The 20,029-nt window shown below is 48.2% G+C and overlaps 1 protein-coding gene across 3 annotated transcripts in view; it reads left to right on the top strand.

The window, feature by feature from the left end:
• Nucleotides 1–19,301, top strand: part of bmpr1aa (bone morphogenetic protein receptor, type IAa) — a 48,253-nt gene extending 28,952 nt beyond the window's left edge. For all 3 annotated transcript variants that reach the window (XM_039621804.1, XM_031753094.2, XM_031753095.2), the window contains 11 exons: nucleotides 8,183–8,476; nucleotides 13,671–13,833; nucleotides 13,944–14,046; nucleotides 14,153–14,252; nucleotides 14,379–14,466; nucleotides 15,153–15,297; nucleotides 15,636–15,828; nucleotides 16,176–16,473; nucleotides 16,550–16,725; nucleotides 16,836–16,966; nucleotides 17,350–19,301. In XM_039621804.1, coding sequence (XP_039477738.1) covers nucleotides 8,410–8,476; nucleotides 13,671–13,833; nucleotides 13,944–14,046; nucleotides 14,153–14,252; nucleotides 14,379–14,466; nucleotides 15,153–15,297; nucleotides 15,636–15,828; nucleotides 16,176–16,473; nucleotides 16,550–16,725; nucleotides 16,836–16,966; nucleotides 17,350–17,475 — 1,590 coding nt within the window. In that variant the 5' untranslated portion in view covers nucleotides 8,183–8,409 and the 3' untranslated portion in view covers nucleotides 17,476–19,301. The remainder of the gene's footprint in view (nucleotides 1–8,182; nucleotides 8,477–13,670; nucleotides 13,834–13,943; nucleotides 14,047–14,152; nucleotides 14,253–14,378; nucleotides 14,467–15,152; nucleotides 15,298–15,635; nucleotides 15,829–16,175; nucleotides 16,474–16,549; nucleotides 16,726–16,835; nucleotides 16,967–17,349) is intronic.
• Nucleotides 19,302–20,029: the final 728 nt, after the last annotated feature.

The raw sequence follows: 20,029 nt of genomic DNA, 5'->3' as shown, positions 1-20,029 counted from the left end.
GTTGGGGGGTACCTCGTGATGGCTGGGGTCGGCATGTTTAGTACCTCCCATGAAGCCACTTTGGCGGCGCTAACTGGTTTAACTGGGAGGGCTGCCTGAGCGTCCTCTCCCCTCAGGCGTGCGATTCAGGATCATAATGTTGTTTTTATGATCAGAGTGTGTGTGTTTTATGACTCAGCCGCGGCACACAGCACTGTGGCAGTGATGGATGGACTTGTTTCTATGGCGATTAGTGTGATTAAAAACACTTAGGGATCCTGAACCAAGCGGATCTGCTGTATTATTGTATAACTGGGACCCGGGTTAGCCCCTCTCTCCAGCTTTGATCGTAATCAATAAACTGATTGTACTGATGGAAAAAATGATCCCGTAAACCTGCACTGCCCCTGTGGATTGTGGGTAATCTGTGCTGCAGTAACATGATAATGAAGACTTGAAGTAAATGCTCCTCCTCCGGTTTGGTGCTGCAGCTGCTCTGCAGATCCTCTGTCGGCCTCTAATGAAATTAAGCCTTGCTGCTGCCCGCTCTGCCTAGACACACACACACACACACACACACACACACACACACACACACACACACACACACACACACACACACACACACACACACGGTGAGGGCGTTTGCCAGTGAAGCAAGACTCAAGCACTGCCAGGATCTGTGGTTCAATTCCCCCAAATCACTCAGTTTAAACTAAAAGCATCGTTTTCTTCTGCGAGCGCTCCAACGGGTCAGACTCGGACACTAAAATCAGACAAAGCTGTTCGTGATGTCATCGACAAATTGAGTGATGCTTTCAGAATAAAAGCTCCGGCAATCAGCGTCTGTGCTGGCGGCCATCTGACGATAAATCTTACTTAATGAGAGTCTGGAGGACGTCTGATTGACTTGCTCTTGGCCTTGACGTCATGTTACATCTGCATGTAGGGTCACCTGATGGCGGCTTAAAGTTCATCCTGTTAATAAAGTGCTAATAAACCCAACGGAAGAAGAAGAAAAGGCACGTTTCAGTTAAATTCTGGGATTAGATGGAGGATGAGGATGGAGAAGAATAGGATTAGGAGGAGAAGATGCAGGGAGGAAGAGGCCCGCAGCACCGCTCACCGTGGCTCGGGGTATTCTGGGTATTCTTATGCTAATCCATCGCCGGGGAAGAGGCACAGAGCAGCCAGGCAAACAATGGCAGTGGAGCCAGAAAGTCTGGCCTGCAGTCTCCCAGGCCCTGAAAGGCATGTCAGGCAGGGCGCCGACACCAACGGGAGGCTGCTGCAGCACCCAGAGGCCCGCCTGCAAGGAGGGGCCGGGGAACGGGGCCAAGATGGAGGCAGAGAGAGATGAGGCGAGAAATGAGAAACCTGATGTAAAGCTGGAAGGAGGGGAGAGAGGAGGGGGAGAAGGCAAGGCAGCAAATGGAGCGTGCTAGGAGAAGAAGAGGGAGTAAGACGAGGAGGAAAGAACGAGAGGGAAAGATGCAGGAAAGGAGAGATGGGATAAAGGGTTAGGGTAGCTGGTCAGTTTGGCCCATCTGGGCTCCCGTACTCCGACGAGGCTTTGACACCCGAGACACTCGCAACCCAGCGAGCATAAGAACGGCCTTAGCCTCAAACCAAACGCCAGAGCGGCTCAAACTGCAGTTCCTCTAGTGTCCACCGGAGGCTCCAGCAGGCAGTCCCCATAGACTCCCATGTTAAACATGTTTAGGGCCTGATACAGAAACCCCTGTGATCTGTGTGAGGAGAGGTTTGAATTGAGGAAGGCCACTTTTGAGTTGGGTCTGTGGGACAGACAGGTGTGGGTGGTTTCCTGGTGTCCGTCACTCGAGGAGGACGTTAATGTACTTTAAAGCACTGCAGCTAACGGACAGACCTCCTTAAATCGGCTCAGGAAGCCTCATAACTGAGAACAGGCAGCTTTGATGCTCTCGCTGTCACAGCCGTGCTTCGATACAAACTTGGGCTAAAAAGAAAGAACGAGAGGCCTCAAAGCTCATGACAAACAGCCTGAGTTGGTGTCGGCCAAGAAATAAATAATAATTGTAATTATTTAACACATTAGAGTCCACTGTCCTTATTCAGATGGTTTATTTTCATTTTTTAAACAGGAAGTGAGTAACTTGAATAGTTTAGCGTCTTTTTCCTTCAGCAGATTCTTGAAACGTTGAGCTAACGTGTGAAATTAAATCCACTTTATTTTTCATCCTGATTTTCACGACGTCTCAGATTCTATCAGCTCGTTCAGGCCAACTGGAAAGTTTGATGAAGTGGATCTCAGACAGAGAGGTTAGAAGAATATTCTTTCAGCCTGTCCAGGTTCTGATTTGATTTTGATGGGACTCAGCAGAAGGAAAAAGCACCTCCATCCTCCACCCCAGTCCCCACTAATATTCTCCTGCACCACCGTCCCTGATGCCCATCTCTCTCATTACTGCATTTATTTATCGAGCGCAGGAGCTGCTGGCTCCTCCAATCAGCTCTCAGCAGTGTTTATTTAGTCTGTCGCTGCCGCTCCTCCAGCACAGGAAGTGGAGGCGCATTAAAGCTTGATTATTGATGTCTGGCCCCTCACCCTGCAGTTCATTGAGAAGGGGGCAGTATTGGGGATGGATTATTAATGCCTCCACCCCACATCTCTCTCCATGCCAGCGTCCAGTGTTGTTTTACAGCGTTTTAACAGCTCTTGGAGGAGCTGGAAGGTCGGAGTGGAGCTCTCGGGGAGTTTCTCTCCTCAGCGAGCTGGTAGCATTAAAACTGTGACTGAAACATTTAGGCCACGTGACTGAGCAACACATGCTCAGCTTTTGTTTTTCCTGTAACAGGAAGTGGGGGAAGTGCTGAAAGCTGCCATCAAATACTTAAAAAATAAAAAAGGTTTACCTGCTTACTGGTTGCACTGGGACAGACCAAACTCAAACGTACAGATCAAAGCTGAAAATCCCTCTTTGGATCCACAAGGATGCCTGTGAGATCTTTTTTTTTTTTTTTTTTTTAGAGCACCAAGACGACTCACAGGTTTTGTGATTCCAGCTTGAGCTCTGTAACTGTTGGTGGCTGAAGTTGTGCATGAGAGCATCCAGAACAAGCTGTCAGACAGAAAGCTAAGCCAGCAATAATAAAAGTAATCAGAGTAAAACTGTGTGTATCCTGAGCCTCCAGCCATTGTGCACAGATATCATTTTACTCCAGAGTTTTATGGCCGAATGAAAAGTTGTTATACCTGAAGCAGCCCTGGTCCATAAAGGCCTTTTAAAGGACTCTGTTTCTCCACAAGTCTTAACCCGCTGCTTGGGTTTCATCCCACCAAATTTCCCAGCATCCCCGGAACGGCGTGACCTCAAATTCTTTCCCCTGGGGGGGGGGGGGGGTCAGCTATGCCTCAGTGGTTCCCTATAAGGGCAGTTTATTCTGTACAGGTGGGACCGCCAACAATACCTTCTTTCATTCCCTCGTCACGGTGAATGTTCCTTCTCCAGGACGCCGGCGTGACGTCCAGCTCGCCAGAGCAGCTACGCTACATTAACCTCCGTTAGCTGAGGAGACGAGGGAGGGAGGGGTTAGGGTGTGGATTTGAATCCCACTGCAGGCAGCACCTTCATTTATGGAAGAAGTGTTTTTGGATCCTTCTGATTGCTGTTTTACAGGGTTTTTTTGGGTGAGTGGGGAGGGAATTTGGTGTGGGTCTGGGGAAATCCAGAGTGAATAAATCTGCAGACATCACCTTTAACTTTGTTTTCTGGCCTTTCAAAGCTGATGAATAACAGCTGATGAGTCATAAGATGACGAGCCCACACGAAGGTCTGGGCTCTTATCTCACCCCGTCCTTTGATTCAGTTATTCTCTGCTTCAGATTTGAATGGTTCTCTTCTTTTGAACACATCCACAGTGTTTCATTACTTGTGTAAAGAAAGAGATTTAATCTGGCAGCTGGTTCCCAAAGTAGGGTTGGAGGGCCCCTCCAGGGTCGCAGGTCACAGAGAATAGAAGTACACAGAAGTAGTACCTGCTCAGTTTACATGTACCAGCACTCGCTGATGAGTTTGTTTTAATTGTAATAATAGGTAAAACAAACGTGTGATTCACAAAAAGCATCTGTGAACGTCAGAGAGCACCTGTGCAGGTACACAGGTGACGCAGGGATTTGAAGCCCTGAAGGCTCAAATGCAGAATTTCAGGTGAGGGTGCTGACTTTTGTTTTTTTTTTTTTTTTTTTTCTCTGCTCTACATGAAGCGGTTCTTCTTAAACACTGATTTCACCTGCGCACACTTCCTGTCATGTGATTAAGACCTCTGTGCTGATTGGTGCTTGGAGCTCAGCTGCTCTTTTCACAGATGGTTGTTACTGTTTCTTCTCGTGTTAGCATTGATGAATATTCATGCTCAGAGTCGTGGGAGTGCTGTGAGGACGTCCTAGTGTGGCTTGGTTACCTGGGTGGACAGATGCAGCGCGCCTGTTTGTAGGCGGCGGCGGCTGCTGGAGGTTTTTGTGCTGTAAGTTCAGCCTGTTTACTGTAAACAGCTGCGGAGGATGAGGAGGCCGCCGCAGACCGAGTCTGAGCCGATTATCTCGGCCTGCAGTGGGTTGGTAGTTTGATATCTGCTGGTATGAGCGCCACGCCGAAGAAAGGCGTTTGTTGTTGACTGCAGCAGAGCGAGGAGTCGGAGACGAGCCCGAACACGATGATGATGAGGAGGAGGAGGAGGAGGAGTGAAAGTTCACCCTCAGCGTTTGTGAACTCTGTCTGAGGCTCTTCCTGCGAGGTGACAGATTCAGTCGCTTGTCTCTCTGGCGTCTCGGTCTCCACGGCGACTTTGTGTGTTTTTGTGCGTTTCAGTTGTGATAACAGCCGTGGGTGTTTTCAAAGGGAAGTGGACGTGTCAGGCGATTACCAGAGGGGGGAGGCGGGGGAGGCATGCTTCCTGTGCCGGGGGCTCGCAGCAGACGGTCCGTCCCGAGCCTGCCTTAACTTGCCCCACCCCGTCTGACGGCGTTATCGCAGCACGCCGTCATCCTTGCCGATCTTTAAATGGAGCAAAGAGCCGCAAACAAACTGGAGGTTTTGTTGTGACGAAGAAGTGAAGAATCTTTCACTCTGTGTTATCGACTGAGAGACGCCGACGCACACACACACACACACACACACACCCCTTTAGTAAACCTTGAGTGTGAATGTTTGGGCAGGACGGGACTGGAGGGCTAAAAACATGTCGTCTCCCTAACACGCCGTCCAGTTTTGTTTTTGTTCGTGTCCAGAACATCGTGGATCAGCTTTAGATGGAAACTAGCTCGCTAACTTCCTGCTAGCTCCTAAACTTTGTAATTGCTGTTAACCTCCTAAGACCTGACCTCTTTCATGGCATTCATTTTTAATTCCTCTTTGGTAGTTGGGCTGATTGGGACCTGATGAATGTAAAAACAAAGAATTACCAGAATTTATTTATTTTATTTTTTTACCTGATTTTTGTTTCTAAGAAAAATGAGAACTACATATGAGGATATTCGTTTAAACTTTCGATAGGACAGTAGTATGGGCTCAAAATGTGGTCATAAATATTTTGTACTTGTAAATCAGGATTTGTATGTGTAAAGATTTGTGTGTGGACTTAGCCAAAAAAACACCTGCAAGTCACAAGTACGAATTTTGACCCTATTTTTCTTCCTGTCATCTGATTGGTCAATGTCATGTCAATCACAAATGTAACAATCCAATCAGAGAACAGATGGGTTTGGCTGTCGGAGGGCACTTTTTGAACTGCAGGTCCTTGAAGGGTAATACAGTTTGAAGCTGGAGGATCTCTATATAAATATCCGATAGCAGCTAGGTCCCCTTACTTTCAGCAGCTGTTGAAAGGATAAAGTTGTGGTATGTCAGTGGTTAGAAATACCATTATTACTTTAGGATTAGTTTAACACAAAGTCAGGGCTGACCCGGGACCATTGCTGTGAGTCACAGTGCGCAGCATAAAGGTCCTTTCACATCGGACGCAGGATGTGCTGCTAATGCTAACTGCTAACTAAAAGCAAAGGATCCAGAATTTGTTGCGCTGGCTGCTGAGCTCTGTGGGTTTTGCAGCAGCTCTACCTGTACTAGATGCACCTGCTCCTTGTCGCTTCTATCTCTGACTTTGTCCTCTACAACAGTTTCTGTTTTTTTTGCTAGTTCTTCAAATGTTCAATAAAAACATGTATGCTAATTCATAACGAAGAAAGCTTTGTAATGAAGACTGTCATTTCCAAAACACTGCCCCCCCCGCGGTCCATAGCGCTGTTGAAAAGGCTGTGGAAGTCCCTGTATAAAGCACGAGAGACCTGTGACACAAAAATCACCAAACTTGATTTACCACAGACTGTTTTCCTTCGTGGTGATGAAGGAAAACGCTGGGCTGGCATGTAAAAGGGCATTTATTCCTTCAAAGACCTGCAGTTCAAAAAAGCGCCCCTCCGACAGCCAAACCCATCTGTCCTCTGATTGGATTGTTACATTTGTGATTGACATGACATTGACCAATCAGATGAAAGGAAGAAAAATAGGGTCAAAATTCGTACTTGTAACTTGCACACAAATCTTTTTTACACACACACAAATCCTGATTTACAAGTACAAAATATTTATGACCACATTTTGAGCCCATACAGTAGCAGCATAATGTCCTCATAAGTGGATATCAGGCCCATGTAGAGCAAAATTTAGTGTTTTGGTCTAAATAACCCAAAATGTGATGTCCACATATGTGGACGCCAGGTCCTAGGAGGTTAAAGTGGAATTAGCACATAGTTTTCCTCTGTTATTACCCTCTCAGCATAAAACATCAAAGTATTTTGAGAGCCTACTAACAGATTAACCAATCACAGCGCTCCTCCTGTATCCCACCAACACAGAGGTTTATTAGATTTATTCAGCTTGTTTTCAGTTTTAAAGATTTATTTATGACTTTATTGCAGTTATTTTGAAAATGGGTGTACTTCTTATTCAGACTGTGTCGTGGGGTTGACTTGGGCTGTGGGAGCGTGAGGAGCCAAAACCACCAAAATCAATATTTCACTGATAACCAAGTTAAGCATTATTCATTTAAATGGGTCGTGAGTCACATTGGCAGCTTTAGCCTTCCATACAGATGACGCTGAAGTGCTGTTGGTCTTTAAACAACAGTAGAATGTGTCTAAATGTGCTTTCTTGCATTAATATGTTTAGTAAATATTAATAAACCCTTCAGCGATGCCTGTCCTCAGATTTGGAGCCGTGTTTGTCATGTACGCTCGACCCGCCCTGGGCGCCGTCCCGTGTGTGCGTCTTTGTTCTCTCTGGAGATGTGTGAAAAGTGGGTCACAGGTCGGACCCCTTTGAGGCCCGAGGGTAAATAAGAAGTGACAGACACCGGCCACGCATTGCCGCTAATTCCCTCGCACACCCCTCCGGCCCTCTCTCTGCGCCCACTAATTGCGACATTACATTATTAGAGCTGCGCAGGCCCGAGCGTCGGTAATTGCAGAACATCCCCGGACAAATGGTCGGGTAGTTAGTCGGGCCCTGGAGGCCAGCGCTGGGGTCACTAGGTCACGGCACGCTGAGTAGCATGCTCTGTCTCATCGTCGCTCTCATGTGAGCAGGTGATTCTAATGTTTTGGCCCAAACTGTTGAGGTGTGTGTGTGTGCGTGAGGTCACTGTGATGACACAGGAAGTGTTATTAAAGTTCATAACTACAATGCTACAGAAACAGAACGCTGCTGAAGCCGATTGCTTCACACAGGATCAACTGAGGGGCTGCGTCGAGGCCCAGGATCAGATAAAGGAGGATTATTTTCACCAGAGACTCGTGCAAAGCTGCTGTAGGAGAGCAGAGAGGAAAGCTCTGAAGCTGGAAGAGCGCAGAAATGTTTCCTCTGACAATCGTCAGCAGCTACAGTGTTTGAACACCAGACAGATGAATAGTGAAACTAATTATAATAATAATAAAGAGAGGGCGGTGCGATGGTTCACAGCATGAAGGTCGTGGGTTTGAATCCACCAGCCGGCCTCTCTGTCTGGGCTCCTGAGTCCAGTAACATGCAGGTCAGGCTGTAGGTGAGCGGGGTTGTCTGTAGTGCTCTCTCGCCCTGTGACAGCTGGGATGGATGCATCCCAGGCTTTCCCGATCAGCTGATGTTTAAGTCTTACTGAATCTCCTCTCTCTCTCTTTCTTCTTCAGAATTTTGGACCCACAGAGCCTGTGAGACCCAGGAGGACCTGTTTTTGTGATATTGCCCTTCATCCCATTACCTCCACCCTCTCCTTGCCTCTATCTGGAGCTCCTCCCCGCTCCTCAGACTCCTGCCGTGGAACAATAACACTATCTCCTCCAGGCCCAGACCGGCTCATCAGAAGCTCTCATTGACGGTGTGGGACCCGCTCGGGTCGGTCCGGGCCTGCTGCAGGATGCCAGGTCTACCGGTCTGCGTGGCGGTGACGGCCGTCGCTCTGCTGCTGTCCCTCGGAACTGACGGTAAGATGTTTAAAAGCTGGTTGGAGTGAGCAGCTGTGCCAGTGTTTGTTTTTCAGTGTCACAGAAACAACAAGATGATGGTGACATGATCTGAACCAGCAGCAGGCAGCGCGTTTCTCACAGGGTCAGACTTAGAAACAGGAAGTGAAAGGCCACATGTTTAAGGCTTCATATGTCAGCTACATGATCCAGTTATTAGTGGACAAACCTGTACTTTTATTCTGAAAGTTTAGCTGCTGCAAATCACTGAGCTTGGGCTCTTCCTGGCTCGAGTTTTGTTGCCAGTGACCTCATCAGGCTGCGGTTTGGTGACAGCTTCCTGTCTCACGATCACATGGACTCCACCTGAGCTCCATCTTTTTCTTTCTTTCTTTCTTTCTTTCTTTTTTAATAATTTCTCGTGTTTTTGGGGGGATTGCGATGTTCCCGGTCAATGTGTCGCTCGGCTCAGACGTGTCCTCTCTGACCCACGAGCTGCTCGGTTACTCATTAACCCTTCAGTTTGTCCTCGGCAGATAAGCGCTACTTCAGGCCACGTTAGCATACAGAGTCGCCGTGGGGATCCTCTGTAATCGGCGCCCCCCTCCCTGTGCACACAGCAGCTTTTTGTTTAAGCAGTTTTTAAGTGTCGGCCGGCCGATAAGGACAGAAATGTGACGGTGCTCCTCCTGCTTCCGATAAAATATTCCCAGCAGCTTCTTCCTGCACATCGAACTCGGCATCTGTGGTTTATTCACAGGGGAGACTTTTCCAGATCGATGGCAGCCAACGTCTGCTCGATGTTTGTGGGTGGAGACGAACTTCACTGAAGCTGCTGGTTGGATCCTTTTATTTAAATGTATTATAATCACAAACATGCATTTAAACTGCTTCAACCTGACAGCTGATGAATACACATGTAGTCCCTGAGATGTCCCGTTGGCACGCTGCTTTGGGCTGAGGAAGTAAGAAAACGTACAGAAAATATCGATCGCTGTATGAAAGCAACTTTACTGTAAATAGTGAAAAAAAAGAAACAGACACACGTTAATAAAAAGGCTGTAAAACCGATGAAAATGCAGTAAAAGTTCAGACTTTATGGCTGGCTTCTTTGACATTTCCACATTTTCCTTCCTGTGGCCCAGATTGGACCCTTTGGAAGGCCGGTTGTGGCCCATGGGCCTTATGTTTGATTCCTTTGTTCTGTAACTCTGGCTCAATATTAAAGAAATCACTGACGTGATTCTTGAGCGTCAGTTTGACGGGCCACAGAATCAGTCTCCTCCTGACCGAGTCTCAGGGTGGAGGAGGCGTTCCAGCTTGGTGTGGATCTGAGTTAGAGGACGTGAGAGAGGTCGCCTCCTCCCTCGCCATTCTCTGACCTCCAAACACCCAGAGTCTGCTGATAAGAGCCGGCTGTAATCTGAGGAAGGGAGCAACTCTCCGCTGTCTTATCAAACTGTTTTTCCATCCACCTTCTCGCCTGCTGACTCCGCCTTCACTCCGTCAGGAAGCCATTTGTGTCGGTGACATTTACAAAGTGACAGCGAGGTGGAGCTGACTTGTTAACGTCACTGCTCTGACTCAGAGAGCTGCTCATTGGCTGACGAGCCTCCGTCTGAGTGTCTTTAACTTCCTGTCTGACCCAAATTTACCAAAAACGCCGTCTTCAGTCTGAGCCCATAAACCATCAGGAAAGAGTCGAGGTCGGGACAGATCGGCGACTTCCTGGGATCAGAAAGCCACCGTTAGTGCCCCCTGGTGGTCAGGTGAAAAGTGCTTCATGTTCAAACGGAGACGGCGTCCACCTTTAACACTGTGTGTGTGTTTGTTCAATGACGAGTTTTTACTGCTCAGTCAGGACCTTTCAATAAGTATCTTGTACACCTGCGACAGGTGAGCTGAGAGACGCTGGGCAGTGAAACGATGTGTCATAGATACTCAGGTGTCCCGAGCTCCTGTCCTCCTGTGTCAGTGACGATTCGCTGTGACATCATCATACCTGAGTTAGCTGCTCATACACACCTGTGACTTTAAAGACACTGGATGTGAAAATACGTTCGTATTAATATTAATATTTGATCCGTTGTTCTGAGGAGAAAGCGAATCCATTTTCTTCACAGCGAGGGCTGGAGCGGCGCTCTGAGCCCCTCCCCTCCCTGCAGGAAGCTGTTGAACTGATTGTTGCCGCTCTCACTTCCTCTCTGCACATTAACCGTTTCCTGTACGAGCTGTTGGCGGCGCTAAACTCTCCAAACAGCCATTGTTCTCCGGAAATATCCGTCAATCCCTCCGGATACTTATTCACCCTTTGAAGCTGTGTTTGTTTCCTCTCTGCGGACCCTGCCGCAGCGGCGGCACGCTTCGTATTTTATTTTGGAGGGCAGAATCACTGCAGGGTGAATGTTGGGGGCGGGGCTTCTCTGTAAAGCACCCCCCCCCCCCGGCTCAGTCATTCGTTCATCTGACCTTTGAATTATGATAGGGGTCAGAGCCGTCAGTCAGCCATCTTTATCCCGAGGATTTTGAAGAAACCAAAGATGAGCCTGTGGACGGGCGTGTCAAGTCCATGGTTGTCTTTCATTGGCCAGCAGATTTCCTGATGAGACGGCGAGCTGCAGGGTCTAAACCAGCTGCTACCCCGGGCCGTGTGCACTGCGAGCTGCTGTGTCGTTGGAAGGCGTGACGGTCGGTTTCAGACTGACGGGCGGAGCTGCTGCTGCGGAGAGACTTTGTTTGCTTCTAGTTTTGACTTCCTCTCCTCCGTCAGCACTGTCAGTCAGGCGAGGCCCCGCCCTCTCAGTGCTGGTTGACTTGGTAGAGAACTGTGGTGACAATCCATAAACCTCCCGCAGCATGACGCCGCGCCCTCCTCCTGTTATCCTCTGACATTCCTAATGACCCTCGGCTGTTTGGAGCAGCTCCTCCCGCTCTTCCTGCTGCGTCCGTGTTTCCGTGTTAACTCGTCCTCAGACTCCTCACGTCCTCTCCACGGCGCTGCCTGTTCTAGGCTTATAACGAGGTTGTTAATTACCTGGCTGGGAAGCTTTTCAGCTGCTCTCTGTCACCTCGGCAACACCGGGCCGGCCGCGTAAACATCCCCGGCAGGACGTTGGTGAGGAGGAGGAGGAAGGAAGGGAGGCGGTGCTCGGCGGGCTCGCGTTGTAAAAGTTGAGACAAACAAAGGAGGAGCCGAGTGAGAGGATCCACATGGTTTAGATCAAAGGATTATATTCCCGTTTCTATGGTTTCACGGGAATATTTTCCTCACAGGAGACAAACTCTCACAACTGAGAGTGAAGGAAAGATGGAGGCCTCCACCTTCAGACAGCGCTCAGGTCACAGTGATGCCCACAGGAGGGAGATGCATTAACGTGGTGCTGGGACACAGGAGACCATGTTTTATGACGAGTCCACAGTGGGAATAAGGACAAAGATTATAAATAAAACATGGAGTTAAAGCATAAATGAGGAGTCGCGTGTTTCTGCTGAATATTAAAACTGTCACAGCTGATGTTTAAAACAAGTGTGGGATTAAAATCAATCAAACCTTAAAGCTGTTTATTATAGACGTGTAATAAGTTTGACATAGTTCATGTTTGTTGGAGTTGATGCAGTGATGTCACATGCTTTTATCGTCCTGTCAGAGCTAATGTTAGCGTGACGGCGGACAGAGCTGGATTAGGACATAATGTGGGAGCTCAGGTGTGTGGTGGGCAGGTAACTGTGACTCAGCACAGGCAGTAATTAAAGACGTGTGTGTTTGTGCCTGATTACAGACTGCAGACAGTTTCAGTGTGTGAATTATAAAGCTGAGCTTTACGACCCAGAAGGTTAAAAATAATATTTTAAATCAAAAAGAGCTGAAAATCATCTGACAGGAGAACTCAATAAGCAGATTGGTGCGTACTGCAGCTTCATCTCAGGTTTCAAACGACCGTCTCCATCATTTAAAGTCTTCTTTTTTTTTTTTTTTGTCTGCTCAAAAAAAAAAAAAAAATCGGCGAGCAGTGATGTCGTCATTGTCTAGACCTGAAGGCCGTCACGGACCGCCCCCTCGGGGCTCTGATTGGGTGAAAGGCAGTGACGGGTGGAGCCTCTGCTCTGCCTCTGTCCACATGTGTGCTTAATAATTGTGCCGGCCGCCGGAGTGGAGACTGAGGTCTGGCAGAGAGGACGCTGGGTAATCTGACTCCCCCTGCGTGCTCTTAAAGTGGCAGTGCAGCTCGAGGGCGGAGCACGGTTGGAGCAACCGGTGTGGTCCAAACAGAAACAGCGACGTTAGGCCGCCTCGACGGCGAGCATTACAGGAGCAGGAACGTCCAAACATCTGAGAGCGAGAGAGGCTTTCCCCAAGGAAAACAAACAGGAAGCAGGTGATGACATGTGCTGCGTTTCACAGGCGCGAGGCGTCGCAGAGGCACGCTTTCACAACTTAACAGAATTAAAACAGGAAACATCAGACGATGACTGAAGAGCTGAGAGAGACAATCCAGCTGTTCTGTATCCAGATGTTTGTTTTACCCCATCACATGATCACACGATCAGTTTCTTTGAGGTGATTTTGATCAGGATGAACTTTTGTGCTGCTCTCGGAGGGAAACAGAAACGATCAGCACATGAAAGCTGTGATTCGGTCACAGCGACTGTTGGGGGAGGGGCAGGGGGAGGGCGGGACTGGAGGTGAGCTACCAGCAGGTAGTTCATGTCCAGGCATGATGGCGTGCACGTCCACACGCCTCAGTGTCTTTGCTCTGAGGAAGGAAGGAAGGTGACGAGGCAGAGGTGTTTGAAAGTGATCTGAAAGACAAATACAGGAGGAGGAGGAGGAGTATCGTGAAGGAGAGTGGTGGTTTGAGAGCAGAGGGAGGCGCGGGGATTAGAGGAGGACTGAGATAAAGAGCAGACGGCTGATAAGGACCATCGTCCCCGTCTTTGCCTTTGAAACGCTCTCTGAAGGCGAGCCGCCGCTCGCGCCCATAAAAACCAAACACTCAATGTTTTCAGTCAAATAAACTTTATTTTCTGCTCAGCGATCTCCGACCCGCCGTCTTGTTTGCTGTGGTCTGTATACGGAGCTCTCCTGCTCCTCCTGTCGTCAGCTGATAGAGGAGAAGGTTTCACCTCCTGCAGGAGTCACTCCGAGCTGCTCTCAGGCTTTAAGCCGTCACCAAAGAGTGAAAAATGTTTTAACTTCTGTTTGTTTCGTGTCCAGCCGCAGGTCAGAACCCGGACCACGTCCTGCAGGGGACGGGGGTGAAACCCGAGGCCCGGCGCCCTGGCGACGGTCCCACCATCGCACCCGAGGACCTCCCTCGATCCCTCAGCTGCTACTGCTCGGGTCACTGCCCCGACGACGCCATCAACAACACCTGCCAGTGAGTAGAAGCAGCGCAGTAGAGTCTCAGTAGAGTCTGTCACTGCTGCAGGGCTAAAGTCCTCGTTACTCGATGATGATGATGATGATGATGATGATGTCTGTCCTCAGGACGAACGGTCAGTGCTTCGCCATCATCGAGCAGGACGAGCACGGAGAGGTGCAGCTCACCTCCGGCTGCATGAAGTATGAAGGCTCTCACTTCCAGTGCAAGGTGAGCGGCGGTCTGTGTGGGCGTGTCTGTCAGTTTTCTCGCCTCTGTGTCTCCTCCCACTTTAAAAGCTGACCTGCTGTTGTGATTGGCTCCGTTTGCTCGGCAGGACTCCCCCAACGCTCAGACCAGGAGGACCATCGAGTGCTGCAACACAGACTTGTGCAACAGAGACCTGCAGCCCACGCTGCCCCCGCTGGCCCCCACCGGTAACGTGGAACACAGTTGCAGGTGTGAAGCAGGTGAGCTCGTGAAGCCGCACAGGTGACTAATATGTGTGTGTGTGTGTGTGTGTGTGTGTGTGTGTGTGTGTTCGTGTGTGCGCGCGCGCACAGAGCGAAGCCCCCACTGGCTGGCCTTCCTGATCTCCATGACGGTCTGCTGTTGCACGCTGATCTGCGTCACCGTGGTTTACTACTACAGGTAAGAGCTCACCTGGCAGCGACCGGCACACCTTCAAGGTCGCAGAGACTGTTTGACCTGCTGCTGTCAGCGGGGAAAGGCGGCGACGCCGACTTCAGTTTAGTCGAAACACAGACGTCTGTAGCTGATTGGCTTTCACTTCCTGTTGATGTCTGATTGGACGACAGCCGTGCATAAATCACCTGACATGAGCCGGCGTAGTGAATTCTTACAGCTCGTAATGATCAGTCACTGAATGGGTCCAACCAGCACACAGGTGTAGGAATAACACTGTAATCTAACACGACCACATCAAAGGCAATGAAGTAAGAAACACAGCAACATCAGGAAATCACATATAAAAGAAATATGAGTAAAATGAAAGTAAATAATGTGACTGAAAGTGAGCAGGAAACAAAACTGAAAATATTTCATGTCAAGTTTGAGCCTTAAAAAAAAAATCTGTTTTCAAAGGTGTCGAGTTAAAGAGAAAGTGTTCCTTAGCTCAGGCTTTTATTTTGGAATCATTCTCAGAGTAAGACTGACGACTTCCTGTTTACATTTTCTTCATTTTTGTCTGTAGTAAACACACACAGACGTTTTTATCATGCTAACATTCACTTTGGACCCTTTTGTAAAAATGTTGATGAATCAAACTGAGACGTGTGTGTGTGTGTGTGTGTGTGTGTGTGTGTGTGTGTGCGCAGGTATAAGTTTAAGAGCGACCGGCAGCGGTATCATAAGAACCATAAGGACCAGGAGCATGATGTCTTCATCCGGGAGGGCGAGTCACTCAGAGACCTCATTCATCAGTCTCAGAGCTCAGGCAGCGGCTCAGGGCTCCCTCTGCTGGTAGGAGCTGCAAACACACCTGCTCTGATTTAAACAACAGTCAGCACCAGCATTAAATTCACTTTGTTCTCTATTAGAATTTATTTTTGTTTCTTTGAGTTTTATTTTATCTGGTAGTTTTAATTTGATTATGAGTGAAAGTTGTATCATTTCACCTGTGATGTCATCGCTGTCATTGATAAAGACAACGACGCTGGCTGCGGTGGAGGATGCTCGAGGGTCAAAGAAGAAGACACTGATACAGAGCTTTGTTTTTAAAGCAGGTCAAAGGTCACAGACCACATTAGCAACCAGGAAAGTTGGAGCGCCCATCTAAAACTTCCTTTCTGCATCCTCAGGTGCAGCGGACCATCGCCAAGCAGATCCAGATGGTGCGTCAAATCGGAAAAGGGCGGTACGGCGAGGTGTGGCTGGGCCGCTGGAGGGGCGAGAAGGTCGCCGTCAAAGTCTTCTTCACCCGAGAGGAAGCCAGCTGGTTCAGGGAGACGGAGATCTACCAAACGGTCCTGATGAGGCATGAGAACATCCTCGGTAGGCTCACACGCCCGTGTTCTCAGGTCATGTGACCCGCAGTAAGCAAGTTGTGGTTTCTGAGCGGCTTTATGACGCCGTCCGAGCCCGAGGACTCAGCACGCTCGATACGCCGATTGATTTTTGATTATGCACTGTGGCGTCTCAGACTGAGATACGGCGCCGCTCTCCAGCAGAAACAGCTGAACGATTATTTCAGCTTCATGAAAGTTCATCAGAGTGACGGAGGAGAGGCCGCGCTAACCACGGGCCAATAAGAAACGGTCTCCGGGCGCCTGAGACTAATATAAAGTAAATAATGTCGGGTGGATGTTTTTTACCTTCCTCCTCTTCTTCCTCCTCTGCAGGCTTCATCGCGGCGGACATTAAGGGCACGGGCGCCTTCACACAGCTCTTCCTCATCACCGACTACCACGAGAACGGCTCGCTGTACGACTTCCTGAAGCTGACCACGCTGGACACGCAGGCGCTGCTGCGGCTCGCCTACTCGGCCGCCTGCGGCCTCTGCCACCTGCACACGGAGATCTACGGCACGCAGGGCAAGCCGGCCATCGCCCACCGCGACCTGAAGAGCAAGAACATCCTGATCAAGAAGAACGGCTCCTGCTGCATCGCCGACCTCGGCCTCGCCGTCAAGTTCAACAGGTTTGCTTTAACTCCGTGGTGTATTCTCAGGCTGTTCTGGCCTCAGCTGACCTAACCTCTCATTGTGTTGCCATAGTGACACGAACGAGGTGGACATCCCCCTGAGCACCCGGGTGGGGACGAGACGCTACATGGCCCCTGAGGTCCTCGACGAGAGCCTCAACAAGAACCACTTCCAGGCCTACATCATGGCCGACATGTACAGCTTCGGACTCATCGTCTGGGAGATGACCCGACGCTGTGTCACCGGGGGTACGCACAAACAAACGCACGCCCACTCACACACACCAGAAGAAGAACGTCAGCTGTTGCTGGGCGCGTCAGCCGCTCTGACGTTAATCCAGGTGTTGTTTCCTGTGCAGGTATCGTGGAGGACTACCAGCTGCCGTACTATGACATGGTGCCCTCTGACCCCTCCTATGAGGACATGCTGGAGGTGGTGTGTGTTAAGGGCCTGCGGCCGACGGTGTCTAACCGCTGGAACAGCGACGAGGTGAGGCTCAGACTACTTCCTGTCTGGTTTTTCACTCTCCCGACTCTCGAGGATTTTTTTTTTTTTTTTTTTTTATTCCAGTCTGATGGGAAAGTTCAAGCTTTTGATTCAAAACAGCAGCCAATACCGGGACTACTTCCTATCTGACCTAACCACCAACATATTCCTCTGCTGACCTGTCGCCGGTCTCTTTCTGCCATCCTTGTGTCTGAACTATGATCAATCAAATTGAGACTGCGGCGGATGAATATGTTGGCGATGCGGTCAGACAGGAAGTGTCCCCGTGCTGGCGGCAGAACGGTGGGTGTCACAATGATGTTGTCAGAGCGGCTGTGTTCTTGTGACTTCCTGTTCGTCCTTTAACGGCGTGTTTGTGTCCGTAGTGCCTCCGGGCCATGCTGAAGCTGATGTCAGAGTGCTGGGCTCATAACCCCGCCTCTCGCCTCACCATCCTCAGAGTGAAGAAGACGCTCGCCAAGATGGTGGAGTCCCAGGACATCAAGATCTGACCCCACCCTCCTCCAGACTCACCTCAACCTCCGCCCCGGACCGCCTCTTCATCAGGGGGATGAAGGGGAGGAGCTAAAAGAGCAAAGGACCCATCTCAGGGCTGAACTGTGTCTCCTCCTCTTCCTCCTCCTTTCTCTGCGCCAAGCGACTTGAAGTTTGACGCTTTCTGTGAAAGCCAAACAAAAGATACAGACGACTTCCTGTGGAGGGGCGAGGAGGGGGGCGGGGCTTTCATTCCTCATGAATGAACTGAGTTTTGTTTTTGTTTTTTTTGTTCCTTTGAGGACCCACCTCGCCGAGCTTCCTCCACCTCTGCCTGTTTGAAAATGTTTTCTTTGTTTCTGTTCAGGACTGAGTTCTCCTGCCGTATTAAGATATCATCTCCACGCTTAGTTGAATATAAGCAGAATAAGGTACTATAATAACATGTGAATTTAAATGTGTAAATAAACGTTATCTTTAGATGCCGTGCCTGCTCGTGAGAGGAGTTCAAACCAGAACACTATGCTGCAGTGGTGTTGACGTCCGGCCGACTCCTCGGAGACACCGGCGGGAGGTCGCGGGGTCAGCACAGAGACGTCTGCCGTCCTGTTCGTCTGTCTGTCTGATGAAATTTAAAAAAAATAAAACAAAGTGGCGCCAAACCTGAAGACGACCTTCACGAAAATCTCAGCGACGTAACCGCTTTGAAAGGGGACTTATTCTGCTCAGAGTGGCTTAGTATGATTAGCCCTTTGAAATAATCCTCATTTGTCTCACAAAGCCCCTCAGCTCATCCTCTGTGAAGCTCACTTTCTTCTAATTGGCCAGCTTCTGGAAGCTAGCAAAGGGGCAGGACATTATGTTCGAGATCTCCTCCACCTCTTGCTGACATAGATGAACTGTAAATCTGGTTAATTTTATTTTTAAAGTAATCCAGTTTTAATGGGATATTTGCCCTTTTTAAGGCCCACCTCCCAAAGCCTGACTTTATTCTGATTGGCCAGGTTCTCGAAGACTGCCGAGGGGTCGCTGTATCACTCCTTGTTAATAGCAGTGTAACAAATTTGACTGCAGTTCATCTACAGGGCGATTGTGAGCCATCGGGGTTGAATTATATTTAAGACTTTGTATTTCATTCACTCTGGACCAACCCTAGAGCGCCCCCTGTGGAACAGGAAGTCCACAGAGGGGGCGTTGTTGAGGTTTGGACTCGCATGGATTATTTTTACATAAGTTTACCTCATCATATGAAACTGCATACAGTCAGTTTGATTGTTATGCGAGTCAAAAACTAAGAAAGCAGAACAGGTCCCCTTCAAGCTGATTGGCGTATTTCTGGTGAGTTTGCTTTAATCATTAGGAATATTTGGGAAACTGGTTCTGGATGTTTTTAGCCTAGCTTAGCACAAAGACTGGAACCTCGCCTCATACCAACTCTGGATGTGTTTAATCGGGTTTCTCGGACACACGTAGAAATTAAAATGTAAGAATTGCTGTTTAAGCAGCGGGTGCCACTAAGCTAACAGTTTGTGCTAAGCTAGGCTACAGTCGCTGTAAGCGGTTTCGTGTCGGCGGTAATGGGTTCGCCGTGCATGTTGGCTGCGCGTGAATGAGGCTAACGTTCGTACAGCAGCTATTTAAGCAGTAACCTTAGTGTGTCTGTAATTAAAGTTCACTATAGAAATAATCTCGAATATGTAAATGTCTTTTTGTTTCCTGCTGTTGGTGTTTTGTACAGCATCTGGTATGGTGCCTTATGAGTTTACCAACGAAATGAAAACTCTGTATACAGTCTGTCCAATGTACCGATTTTTAAGTAAATACTCTTATTTTAGTACACAAACCCACGGCGTCGCTCTGCTTCTTTCACACCAACACCTGAGCTTTTACTTTGAAAATCCTGCATTTAATTTTTTCTACCAGCAAAAGAAATTTGGTCATGAATTTGATTTGGGATTTACTTTGTTTTACCATCTCGTTGCCATGTTGTCAGTGTGCTCATGTTCAGAGAGAAATTTAGTCAAAATTGAATTAAAATACTAACTTATGTCAGCATTTACCAAATTCAACTTTGAATGTAGTTTTAATTTACAAAAACATTTTTAGAGAAGGAAATATTTTATTTCTAATGGAAAACAAAGGTTAACTTACAAATATCATTAATACAATTAACTTTTCAGGTATTTCAAATTTATTTAAAAAAACATACCTTAATCTTATAATATCCAAGTAAAGATTGTAAAGGTTCGTTTACCACATTTACCAAGTTTTAAATTTTGGTATCTGAATGAAATGTATACGTCAACATTTTAATCATTGTAAAAGTTTCTATATAAATTTGCTATGAGAATTTTTAACTTTAAAAATGTTGATTCCATGTCAGTGACAAAATGATCCTTGGACTAAAACTTAAATTGAAATCTAAGTTTCAAACTTTGATTCTGAAACTTTTTGCATTAGAATTATGTAACTTTAAGTTTCTAATTTTGACCAAAGAATTGTTCATGTTTTGTTTTTTTTAGTTTCAGAAACTTAAATCTTAACCCTGATTTTAGTCCCCGTTTTTGTTCT

This window comes from Oreochromis aureus, linkage group 13 (genome assembly GCF_013358895.1).
Source record: "Oreochromis aureus strain Israel breed Guangdong linkage group 13, ZZ_aureus, whole genome shotgun sequence".
Classification (NCBI taxonomy): Eukaryota; Metazoa; Chordata; class Actinopteri; order Cichliformes; family Cichlidae; genus Oreochromis; species Oreochromis aureus.
The sequence above is the reverse complement of the archived record's forward strand: the minus strand, read 5'-3'. Positions and strand labels throughout refer to the sequence as shown.